At 47.0% G+C, this 12,975-nt stretch overlaps 1 protein-coding gene across 4 annotated transcripts in view; it reads right to left on the bottom strand.

The window, feature by feature from the left end:
• The window catches only part of MYO1E (myosin IE), an 80,905-nt gene extending 70,359 nt beyond the window's left edge, over positions 1–10,546 (bottom strand). Inside the window, exon 1 of one of the 4 annotated variants that reach the window (XM_015872387.1) lies at positions 10,407–10,546. In XM_015872387.1, the coding sequence (XP_015727873.1) occupies positions 10,407–10,409 (3 nt within the window). In that variant the 5' untranslated portion in view covers positions 10,410–10,546. Of the gene's footprint in view, positions 1–4,505; positions 4,746–9,494; positions 9,519–10,094; positions 10,213–10,406 lie in introns of those variants that run through there. The other 3 variants (XM_015872388.2, XM_015872386.1, XM_032446788.1) reach the window with 3 other exon arrangements.
• Positions 10,547–12,975: the final 2,429 nt, after the last annotated feature.

The raw sequence follows: 12,975 nt of genomic DNA, 5'->3' as shown, positions 1-12,975 counted from the left end.
CTGGTAATTTCTAGTTCTCCCAAGAACGCATTCAGAACAATTTAATTTTGGATACCCTGCTGTATGCAACTAAAGTTTAGTTAATCTAAGTACAGACTGCAACACTTAGCAAGATCAGGTCTCCTGAACTAAAAACCAAAGTCTGCTGTCTCAGAATTAAGGGGTATTTCTCACAGGTGAGCTGCATGGAAGCAGGTAAAGCAGCCAGTTATGTCAACAGGAAATAGGGAGTATGGTGCTAGTGATTAAAATGCTCTCCTGAAGCACACTGTATTTGCTTAATTCTAAGTATGGCTTTCTTCATTAGCTCCTGTTAATGAAAGTAGGCTTTGGACTTGGGATCCCCCTCCACACCAGATCTGCACTAGGAATATAGAAAATAACGCAAATTCATTCAACTACATAGGCTGCTCCAAAAGTAATGCCTCCCATTTTTTTGCATGGAAACTGCAACAAAGAGCACAGTTACACTAGCTGATAGCGCAAATTCTCAGCCACAAAACACTTCAACATAGTCACCACCATTAGCTAAGCCTTTTTGCCAGTTATGAAAAAGCCTGCAATGCCACAATCAAAAGCCTGCATGGCCATCCAGAACAAGGCTTGTCTTTCATGTCACTGTCATCACTGCTGAAATGCAGACCCACCCCCTGGCTGTGCTGATGCCCACTGGCTCAGCAGTGGGTGCCATTTTTTCCCACATGAAGGATTTGGTGACACACCTTTGCTTCCTATGCACTTCCATGTCAGACGCCATTCTGTCAGACTGCCCCTCTGCTGCCACCTGTCACACAGCAACAACATGCAATGGAATATTGGTGGGAAGGTTCAACCTTTACTGCCGTACCATCAACACCCAACTCTGACATCATGGGCCAACGCAATAAAATGGGAGACATTAGTTTCAGAGCTGCCCTCATATGTACTGTGAAAAGGAACAAAAAGCAATACAGAAGATGCAACAGACTTTTACGTTTATTTATTCTTTCCACTTCCACTAACAGCAGTTAAAAGCAAAGCATCTATTTTGATACAAGTTCTTCATAACCTCCACTATCTCCAATCCTACTCAATGTAATTTTAAATAACTCCACTAATGCAGCGTGCTAATGGAACCTGCCACAGAAGAAGGACTTACAAATACATAAATACAAGCTTTTATTGTTCTAATGAATATTTATCTTAATCCTCTTCACTCTACTAGCTCTACCTGACTGCTTAGCAACTCTGTGATTCTGCGCTATACTGTATGCAACTACGAGGAAAATAAGCCTGATGTGTCCATTTAAAGATAAAACCACGGTTTAAGGAGGGCTTGTTTTTCCAGAAGCATTATCATCCGTTACTCAGTGAGTAAGGTATACTCATTTTGTCTGGAATTATACCAAATACGGGAATAAGCATTCGCTGTTCTTTTGCTTCCTTTCAAGTGTTCCTAGAATGAACCAAGAATAAGAGCACAAACTAAACTACAGGAAGAAACCACTGCTGGTCATCAACTTATTCTGCATACTGAGATCAGGTCTCTGGGGACTGGGTGTGCCGGTATTTCAGACATTAAGAGCCCTAGAACCAGAAATCCTACTTACCACTAGAACAGCTTTAAAGAGTAGTACCCATGGGAATAGCTCTAAGAACCCTGGAAAAGCCAGCTGGGTAACTGGCACTGTAAATTCCTTTCCATATAAAAGCTGAAAAGTTAACAATACTATTTATCTACACAGAATAATCAGTCCCATTCTGTACTACCGTATGCTGCTTAAGTTTAACCACTTTGTAGCCTCACAATTGGTTAAACTGACATATTCCTGAGACTGAGGCCAAGATCTGTGAAGTTCTGAGGAGAACTGTGTGTGTGTGAAGGCAGCTTTAAGCTAGAGCAGATGAGCCTCTGTCATCATATGTTATGGTTTGGAAAATAAGTCCAATTTCAGTTGAAGCAAATTTCAGTTTAATTAACTGTAGAGCATCGTACAAACTGATTCAATTGCTATTTAAAGCGAATATCAAATTGGGCAAATTACTTTTGCCAGTAGGTTGGATCTAGTTCTTTATTGCCATACAGATACAAATTATTACAGGGTGCTGTAAGACAAGAACAACCACAACAGACAATTATCCTTAAGTCATTTAAAACACCAAATTAGCATTTGGGCAGTTACTGAGCTTAAGGGGATCCAACACAGCCTGAGTTTCACACTCAGGCACCATGTCCTTTTTCACTTGAGTAGGTATGCTTCTAATTGATGTGCTCAATACCTATCCCTGTCCTCTCAAAGGAAAGAAAGAGTGCCTTGACCTCTGTAATCACAACCCAACACAGAGACTGCAACAACACCAGAAAACAACAGAGTGGCCTCGCCTACAATGAAGTCATCTTGCCTCCTCCCACGTAACTTTGCTTTAAAGTCCAGTTTTTGTTCATTGAGGGCCAAATCCTGAATCAGACCTCTGTAGAAGCATGCAGTGTCACATCTGAATCTCTGAACATTTAAGTTCATTTCTCTTCTTCCTAGCCATATCAAGCTTAATTCAGTCTTTCAAAATAAAAATACACCCACACAACCCACAACAAATAGCACAGTCTATAGAAGTTACTGCAACTCCAACTTTAAGAGCCCTGACTACTTGCTGATAATCCATTCCCATGAAGTAGGGTCTCCAAAGAATGACATGAGTCTTCACAGTGTTCTGGAAGCAGAGCATAACCCTCAGCAGCACACTGTGCCCTGTCACTTAGCTGGAAATAAAATGTTCCTCCTCACACCAACACCATCCCTGACTGCCACAGCCAGCACACACTGGCTCTACCAGGACCTCCTGGTACTACAGAAGAAGCAGGAAGATGCTTTGAAGAGCCACCAGCCACTGCAGAGCAAGTAAAAGGTGTAAAATGCGAACAACACACAGACCACTCAGGACCCAACTGATGTATTTTTAACACTCCTCCCATGAGCATCTCTGCAGGCTTAACAGTGTTACTATACTGCAGTAGGCCCACACTTCCACCCCCAAATAGGGCCATCCACCCACAAAAGGCCACCTCACACCATCTGCCCAAGTTGTGCAGGTTACACACAACAGCCACAATCAGAACTGCCCTGCCCTAACAAGTTATTTTGACTTTTGCACTGCAATGACCAGAGTATTTTGGTAGGAACCTTTGGCTTGCTGAATCTAGCAATTACTGGCCAAGACAGTAGAATCCAGTATGTATTTAAAGTCAAGGCAAAGCACTGAAAAAGGCCTTGGAGACTACCAACAGAACAGCAACAGGAAACACAGCTGTGAATCAGTCCCAGTTTACAGGGAAGGGAGGTGAAGCAGAAATTTAGCTGAAATAATTCTGTACTTAATGAAACTACTTTTGCATTTTAATTTACAGTCAAATATCTTTTTTTAAATTTTATTTTATTCTTGATTTCCTTGAATCAATAAGTCTACACAAACAGTATCCTTTACGGAATGTATCTCATCAAGTTGGGAAAACCTCATTTAACTGTATCTGTACCAGAAGCATGACTATTCAAATACTGTTTTCTTATATCTAAAGAAAGGACAAATGCGTATGTGGAATACAATCAGAATCAAATGACTCCACAACTGACCAACTGAATTTTTCTCATACTGAAAGAAAATAAGTGCTCTCACTTAAGGGCATGCAGCATTTGCCTTTGAGTACCACAAAATGGCAGTTAAGATTAGATCCAATGAAAATACAAGCTCTTAAGCTTCAATACAGCTTAAGAACACCGCTTTCACTTAAATGAAATACTTTACAGTTCATATACCAAAACATCTGTAATTGGTAGCCCAAAAATTGAGCTATGTAAAGGAGCTCATCCAGAGATGTACAATAGCTCAAAGAAAACAACAGAATTTACTGCATTATCACATAGGACAACCTTTGTCCCGGGAACCTTCCCACCAGCCCAGCCCAAACAGACAGTACTTGCATGCCAAAAAGCTATTAGCATGCAGAGGTTGCAGCCTAATAGACCAGATTTGAGACACCATAGCAGTATTTGAAAAAGAAATTAGAATACTCTGAACTAGCATAATTAATCTACAAAGCCGGAGTAGCACAGGGTTAAGATCCAACTGCAAAAGCAATTCGGAAGTGCTCGGGCATTGCACAGACTTGTATCCCTCAAGGCAGAAAAAAAAACAAACACAAAAAGAAATTCTTGACTACCGCTTGGCAATGCAAATGTATTACTGACAAAAAGCCCCAATTTCCATCTTCTGTATTTATGCTATTAGCAATATGCGGCTCAAAGCACAGGAAAAGACATAAATCAGTACAAAAATAACAGCAAGCAACAGTGAATGGCCTAGAATTTAAAGCCTCTCAAAGGCTGTGGAATGTTAGATTGAAAACAGAAGACTGTCCTAGGTGCTGGATCAAACATCTGGCAGCGTGTTAGTTCATAAGACATGAGCGTGAAAGATTTAAAATCTCAAGTGTTAGGAACATTTGCCAGAGTGGAGATGCCATATTTTACAAGTGATATCAGGCTGCGCTGTTCAGACTTGACCACGGCTTCCACGCTTAAATTAGACACGGCTGACAGAAAACTGGTTGCAGACTCACGCTCAGCTGATGAAGGTGATTCAGTGAGTGGTTCAGTGAGCTGGCACAGAAAAACCCTCACACTTCCTGTTGGGGAACAAGTGCAGCTAGTCACTACAAGACTGCTAGCTCTGTCTGCAGGGTGCCAAAAACACATTTATTTAGACTTCGGATTGCTGAACAAAGCATCAGAACAGCTTCTAGAGGAACGTGGCTTTGTTTAAAGCATTTTCATCCCGTTTTTTAGTGAGGTAGGTTAAGCAAATACCCAGCCACCATCATCCCACCTCAAGTGGGTGTGCTGTCACCTTCCACATTGCTGCCAACAGCCAGAAGCCACTTCCAGAGATGCCTGCGGCAGCTGAAATCACACAGCTGGCAGGAAAGTAGCACGTGGAGCTGTGGGCAGAGTGCTGCACTTCAAGCCTGTAACAACTGAGAAGCACACTGAGGGTCTGCTAACTCCTAAATGAACTTGTAAGCATGGGACAGGTGTTGAACTTGTTTTCTTATACCACTAGACAACTCCTCAGACATCACAGTTCCCCTCAAATGTCCTTTCCAATAAGCACCACTCTGACTCATACTCCAACTACCTACACTGCCTTCCTTGACAGCTCTTCACTGGCTTCACTCAAAAGAATAGACTCAGCTTCAAGTCAAAACTTACAAACCTGGGCAGCTCATGAACCTAATGCACTGATAGATTTAACAGCAGCTAAACGTCTGTCTTTGAGAAGGGACCCTTAACCACCCCTCCTGCTGGGCTATTTATGCACATCTTGAGCTCAGATGTACTTGCTGCTGTACATGAAGGGGTAACTCCAGGCCCATGCACAAATTTATACTGAGCACGTTTTATTATGTAAGGATCACCATCCAGAAATACTTAACCATCAGTAAGAAACCTTTTCCCCCACAGCAATGACTTGGTGGAGCTGAGATAGGGCGCTGCCCAGACACCACTACACACCTGCTCTCCCCAGAGGGCACTGCACTGCCACAGAGGTGGGGCAGGAGAAAGGAAGTCAGGAGGTGGGGCACAGGAGAGCTGGGTGAGGATGAGTCAGGAGGTGAGCAACAGCCGCACTTCCTGGGCAGGACAGCCAGAGCATCTCAGGAACGCAGTGGATGCAGGAGGTGGGAGCAACTGAACCCAGGGCCAGCTGAAAGGCAGCTCCTACAGCAGAGACCACAGCGTGACAGCAGCTGCTGGGCTGGGACCAGGGCACAGCGAGGAGGGGAGCTCAAGGCCCAACCAACTCAGAACAAAGCAGCTCTTGCTTCTGATATCACAACAGGGAGAAAGTATGTTGACTGTAGCATTTCTCTGATACTTTTGAATACTTTTATGCCTATGTAATAGAAATAACAGAAATAAAAGCTGAACAACACATAACAGGTAACAGAGTCCACTGGTTGCAAGCTGCAAGTAGCCCATGCAGCTGTAATACTTCCACACTCCCAAGTAGCAAAGGCACTTCCATGAGGGTAATAACAACACTGCAGTCTGCCAAGGAGCTTGTTGGATAACTGGACAACAGGGAAGCAACTGAGCTCCAACAGATAAGAACAGGTTTAAGAGAACCTGTATGAGGTTTCTCTCCAAAGGACATAGCCCTGTGTGCTGATGTAAACCTCTCTCGTACTACTGAATCAAAATCTTGAATATGCAAAGTGTCTTTGTCCAGAAAGTCAACAGCAACACAAGCCAGTGTTTTCTCACCAATGTAGGCCTGTTATTTCTAGGTTTGCACAGGGGTTGGACTGTTTTTGTAAAACAAACATACACACCAGTTCTGAGAAGTGCTGCTTTGATTTTCCCCCCTCCCTCAAGTTCTGAGCCGTTAGCTCCCAGAACAACTGCTTTACTCAGGCACAAAATCCCCTCTAACGCAGCTATAATGCTGCCCAGTAGCAACAAACCATCTAGATCTAGAAACCAGGTTCAGAAAACAACAAACAGACTGATGTATTGCATGACAACAGCACTTTAGAAAAAGGAATCTGACTAATCTGTCACATATAAGCCATGTGTTGTGGCAGCAACCAGAACCAAAAGGTAAGCAAGAAATCTGACAACCAATAAGCTGACATGGTAAGTGTGATCCCAGGCAGGTCTCTATCAGCAGAACCACTGCAATTCATGCCAGAACACTGCATTGTAAGCACAGTAAGCTCATTCCCAGGGTTACACAAGGTCCTTGGCAAAGTAAATACAAGAGCCTAAAATTTAGCAAGAAAGATGACCTCTTACCTTTTCATTCCCTTCCTCACCAGATGCTGCGACCAAATTCAATTAGGTTTTACTGAGTCAATGGATTCTTTTGTAGACCCAAATATTTGCATATTAATTGCTATACATTAGTAATACATACAATCTTAAGTGGCAGATCTAAACACGCAAACATTTCTGATGCTGAAACCAGGAACAGGAAAATACAAGAAATTCTCTCTTGTCAGATGTAACCTAAATAGGGTCACGCATGACCTTTACCATCAGTATCACTGTCTTAATTCCTAGAAGCTGAGAAGAAATCAAACTGGTACTGCTGAAAGAAAACCAAATAGTTAATATCACTACAAAAGGAGCTGAGAAAACTTCTCCAAAGATGTGTGCAACTGCTTAATGCTTCAAGTGTGACAATGTACCTCAAGATGAGCTTATTGCTAACATTCTTACTGAGACCTTTTAGGGGAACAGGCAAATTGAAGTGACACTTTCACTTGCTACTTTTCACTACAGCTCAAAAAAGACATCTCAGCTTTCCCCTCCCATACTGCAGCAATGCCTTAAGAGCAGGCAGTAAGACTAGGGCAAGTTATCCCTTACTTCTTGTTAAGGGAAGTGCCTGTAAAGAGTTTAGTTACAAGCTACTAATGCCATTCTCACCCCATTTCCATTACTATAAAGTAGTTACACATAGGGAAATAAAATAAAATAAAAAAAAAAAAAAAAGCAATTCTGGAAGGCAAAAACTCAGGAAAGTGTTTGGGATGTACATAACATACAGTCACACTTTCAACTTTTACCAGAAGCAAAAGCTGCATATGGGCAACATCCTGCCTATGTTAATGTTTTCTTTAGTCCGCTAGCATGCACCATATATCCAGTAAGGTGTTCTTGAGGTCCAGACCAGCAAGAAGCAAAGAGAATATGCACAGTACAGATTTAAACCAAAATCAAGAATGAATCGCTAGTTTTGCTACTGAACATGCTACTGTGTTTTGCTCTATTTTATGTATCAGCCAGACAGGAATACCATATAGCTGGAAGATTTTCCTGTGAATGCACCTCTAGACATAATGCAAAGCACATGCTGCTGCCCTCCCTGCTATCCCACTTTTGGCAGAGAGCAAGGCTGCAGCTTATGCTACTGTCTGCAGCACCAGACAGGAAAGCACTCTTCAAATACAGAAACATCAATGTCTTGCCTGAGAATTTCATGCAGGAAGAAAATGTAAGACGGTATATGGTCCCTTACACAAGCTATTTTAGGATGAAACTCTGAAGCCAAACAAGTCTTTTCAGGGCAACTAAGAATTACTATTTCTGCAGACTTTCCTGAGCACTATGTGTAATCAAGACATGCTCAGCATCGTGCTGGATGGAGTGATACATACTTGACCTCTACCCATATCAAGCTGTGTTGAAATCAGGCGTCATCTGGTTCCGAGGCCCTGCCATGGGCAGGGTTGCCACCCCCCGATCAGGCTGCCAAGGACCCCGTCCAACCTGGCTGTGAACACTCCTAAAGATGGGGCTTCTCTTCTTCTTCTTCATAGCTTCTCCAGGCAGCCTGTACCAGGGCCTCATGAAGAATTCTTTCCTCACAGATATTAAGAGGAAATCACTGCCCAGACAGTCTATGGATGCCCCAGCGCTGGAGGCAGCTAAGACCAAGTTGGTTGGGGTCTTGGGCAGCCTGATCTGGAGGCTGGCAATCCTGCTCATGGCATGGAATTCAGCTGATCGTTAAGGTCCCTCCCAACCCGAGCCATTCTGTGATTCTACAGTCTTGAATTTAAATAGCCGAAATGCAAAGCTTAACAAAAGGAACGCATTCCAGTAGTTCTCAGGTGTTCCTTAAAGCTGTCAGCTGTAGGGCAGTTTCACCCTGCTGTTTCTCACTCCCACCTCATACTGCAGCACACAGCCACAGAACAGCTCACCCATTCCATGACTGCGGAACTCCTTCTGAAACCACACCATTAACCAGATATAGATATTGACCTGGATTAAAAATAAACCAGCAGAAAAGAGCACACGCACTGCTAAGCTGCATGCAGCTGTGTGGCCCCACCAGCAGACCTAAGGAGAGAGATGCACAATGGCTGTAAGAGGAATAGCTGCACAAGTGTCACCATCACATGCTCCGCTGTATCAAAGTGAATGAACAGCACAAAACAAACGCATCTGATGTCAGCGCTACCATTTTTCCCCCTCCAAAGAAATCAAAGCTGTCAAGAGGAAAAGAAAAAAAAAAAAGAAGAAGAAAGAAAGAAAGAAAGAAAAAAGGGAAATAACTTTTTCAAACAGCAGAGAACAGCATATAAAGTTTCAGGATGTGAGCGGTGTGATTCATATTGGTGAGCAGCCATCAGAAATGTCGGCAGACATCCCTGCTGCCAGCTGCTTACACACAGCTACCTGCTGGGTCACCAGCCTGGGGAGAGGTCTGAGACATAGCAGCGCTCATAGAACAACAATCTTGGCTGGTTCCATTGTAATGGCTGCATAAGGACAATCACAGAAATACTGCTCCTGGAATTCAGGACTACTTCAATCGTGAATCAAAACCACAACAACAGCGGCCCGAACAGCTCCCAGAGGAGGGTTATCTTGTGGGAGACGTTAATTCCCTCTGTTGGAAAAAGTAACATCGGTTGAGCGTGTTACCACTTAGTTACACGTATTTACCTGCACCATACTTCGATTCAATCCCTTCATTGGAAGGGAACCGCTGGGGCCCGCTGAAAACTGACCGTAAGGAGAGGTGTGTTGATCCGGGCAGCCCCGGCCTCACCCAGCGCTCAGCTACAGCTGCACAGCAATCACCGCCGGGAGCCCACAGCTGCCACTGCCACCCTGACGTAAGGAGCGCCACGGAACAAAGGTGAGGGTAAGAGCTGATTGCAATCTGCAGGTAAACAATCAGCTCAGCACACGGGCCTCTCCCTCACAACCCCCCCACCAAGAGCAGGGCTGCGACGGTCGGGGAGCCGACCCCTCCGCGGGGACAGGAATCCCGGCTCCCCGAGCCCCGCAGCGCTGTATTTGTACAGAGAACCACGGAGCCCCGACCGCCGCCGGGCACAGGTGTGAGGAGCCGCGCCCGGGCAGGTGGGGCCGGGGGGAACGGGATGGTCCGAGCGCAGCCCGAGCTGGAGCAGAAGTTTTTTTCTTTTTTAAAAGTGCCTCTACTCGGATGTTCAGGGCTCCGCTTCACAGCCCTGAGCTCATAACCAGTGACTCACATTCCGCCCGGTTTGTTACCACACCGGAGTTCTCACTACTTACTCCGAGTGCTCCGCGCAGGGAATCGGGGTCACACCTGCGTTACTCCACTCCGAAACCAATGACGAACCGGCAAAAACCGGGAGCGACGAACAAGACAGACTCGGCTGCGGATCCCGGCCGGCCGCGGCCTCATTGCCCGCCCGGCAGCTCGCGGAGCGGACCGTCCCCGGCACAGCCCAGCGCCCCGGAACGCGGCGCTCCGAGCCCCAGCGGCGTCGCCCCTCACCGGACGCGGGGCTCGGCTCGACGGCGCGCACCCCGCCCCCCCCCACGGCGGGACCCCCGGAACGCGCCGCCCCGACCCGCTCGTACCATCGCGGCTCCCGCGCTGCGCTGCCCACGGCTCCGCTCAGACGCGCCGGCGCCCCGGGACGGACGGGACCGGCGGCGGGACCGCCCCCCGCGAGCGGGGCGGTGCGGGCGGACGGGGCGGAGCGCAGTGTGCGGCTCGCGGCAGACGGGGCAGGGCCGAGCGGCGCGGGCGGCTGCCCCTTCCAGGCCGCCCCTTCCCGGCCGCGCGGGCGCCGTGTCCATAAATGGAGAACTCGGCGCGGCGCAGCCAATGGCCGCAAACCGGAACGTCATTCCCTGAGGGAATCCCGACGCGGCCCCTCGCGCCCCACCCGCCGCCTGCGGGGCCCGGCGGCACCGGGAGCGCCGCACCGACCTCACCGAGCTCAGCGTCCCGCACCAACGCACCCGAAGGCGCACAACTTTTTGCCGCGTGCCCCTCGCGAGCCGTACAAGCCGAGCGGCTCCCGGGACACGGGGCGGTTCTAGCGGCGGTACCGCAGCACGGCGCTCGGAGTCCCGGCAGCCCCTCACCGCCCGTCCCTCCGTCCGCCCCTCTCCCGGAGCGCTCGGCAAAGCGCTGCCGGCAGGTGCACGGCTTCTGATTGCTGCATCGTTCTCTACTGCTGGCAGGAAGCACAGAACAAAAACTGCACCGCGCTCGGACAGAACCGGTGTGTGTGGGGCTGCGGTGAAAAATAGCGAAGAGCTGCAAGCGTCCAGAGAGTGTGAACAGGGGAGGCATGACAAAAGGAACCTATGTGGGCATTACTGGCTTTTCTGTTTGCTTCGGATGCGGGTGTTTGTAAAGCCTGGTTGGCGGTTGCGTGCACGTACACACGGGCATCTTTGTAACAAGTTCTGAAGAAAAGCACGGAAGTTACATTGCAGAATAAAACTCAGCATAAAAATAAAGCTCTCAGCACAGAACAGCCAGCTGGGAGCCGTGATGCTGGGCCCAGCTGCTCCCAAAGCATTCCCAGAGGACCACTAACAAAAATGTTAGGGCCAAAGGTGCCCACTGTGCTCTGCTCTGCACCAACCTTTTGCCTTGCGTGCACCAAGCACAGTCTATTTCACAATCAACTCTTTTCATGCCTTTAAGCACAGTGGTTTGCTTCTGCTTGTTTTAACGATAAACACGGAGTTCCCAGGCTGGCTGTATGGAGTGAATGACACTTATTCACCACCCAGCCCAGCAGCAGGGAGGCATTTCCCTTATGATGTCCGTGGTGTGGTGAGCTGCTCTGGCCAACCTGCACTGTGCTCAGCTGGGGAAGGCGGCACTCATCCATGTTTGCATCTGGAAGGACTCTAGCAGAACTAAGGAGGAACATGCACCAGGAGAACCCTCACACCTCTGCCCACTGCTGCCTGCGTGCACCCAGCAGCTCTGGGTGGGAGCTGAGCTGGTGCTGAGCAGCTACAGAACAAACTGTTGGCAAAGGTACCACCTCTGGGAGCACCGTGGAATGAAGCTGTCCCTGCTCTTCCTTCTAAAGAGGTGTTCTGTGGCTCCAGAAAGAAGGAGCCATAACGAGAGCGATCAATCTGCTAAAGATCTGAAGTTGTAATGCAACAGGTGCTGCCCTGACCTTTAATGGACAAACACAGATGGCAGTGAGGAAAAAAATAAAGACCTTACTGCTTTTCAAATCTATTTAGAGTAAGTTTTCCAAACCATGTATTTGTGTTCCACTGATCAGAATAATTTCATTAATCATTTAATTAATGCCTGAAGGCCACTAACATGTGGCTTATTGCCATTACCAAAGCATCATCCACACAGAAAGCTGGTATTTCTTAGAAAGATGATGGATCCACGTCATAGGAAAACAAATGGCATTAGACTGAGGACAATTAACAAATCCATCGCAGATATTTCTGCTGGATCTGCTTTCCAAAGAACAACCACAGGCTTCATCAGTCTTCACGTTTTCTGCTAAAGTGCAGCAGGCTGCATTGTGCCCTCAGTTACGCTCTGTGGATGTACAGTGCTACTGGCAGAACATGAAACAAGGATTCAACACTTGTGAGATACAGGCAGAATTAAATGGCAAATACAAAACAAAACCAGAAGGGCTGACATTAAATGCAGCAGCATCACATCAGTGATTAGGACAGGCTTTCTATGCAGGACAGCAGAGGTGAAACTCCCATTTCTCTACCCACATTGCCCACCCCAAATTCCCTGCTGGCCTCACACTCTGGAAGGAAGCACACTGCTTGGTGCTCTGTCTTTAACACAAAACAGCCTTAGCTGATCTGCTGTAAGTAATGTTTTGCTTTTATGCTCAGCTCCTACAGTCACATACATACATAAGAGAATACATATCCATGCAGTTCTTTAACAAGAAAAACCCTGAACCAGGTGCATGACAACCACACAGCTGCATGCAGTTAACAAGGCATTTTCAGGGCCAGAGACAGCACCTGTGTACCCAGTGAACCCAGTGAGGTCAGCAGGTCGGTGTTGGGAACTGACAACAGCCCCTGTGGGGAAACCCATCGTGGGGCAAAGCCAAGCTCTGCACAGTGCTGCACAATGGGTGGGCAGCAACACAAAGGGAACCACGAGGGGCTCTGGTTG

The sequence above is a fragment of the Coturnix japonica genome, chromosome 10 (assembly GCF_001577835.2).
Source record: "Coturnix japonica isolate 7356 chromosome 10, Coturnix japonica 2.1, whole genome shotgun sequence".
Lineage (NCBI taxonomy): Eukaryota > Metazoa > Chordata > Aves > Galliformes > Phasianidae > Coturnix > Coturnix japonica.
The sequence above is the reverse complement of the archived record's forward strand: the minus strand, read 5'-3'. Positions and strand labels throughout refer to the sequence as shown.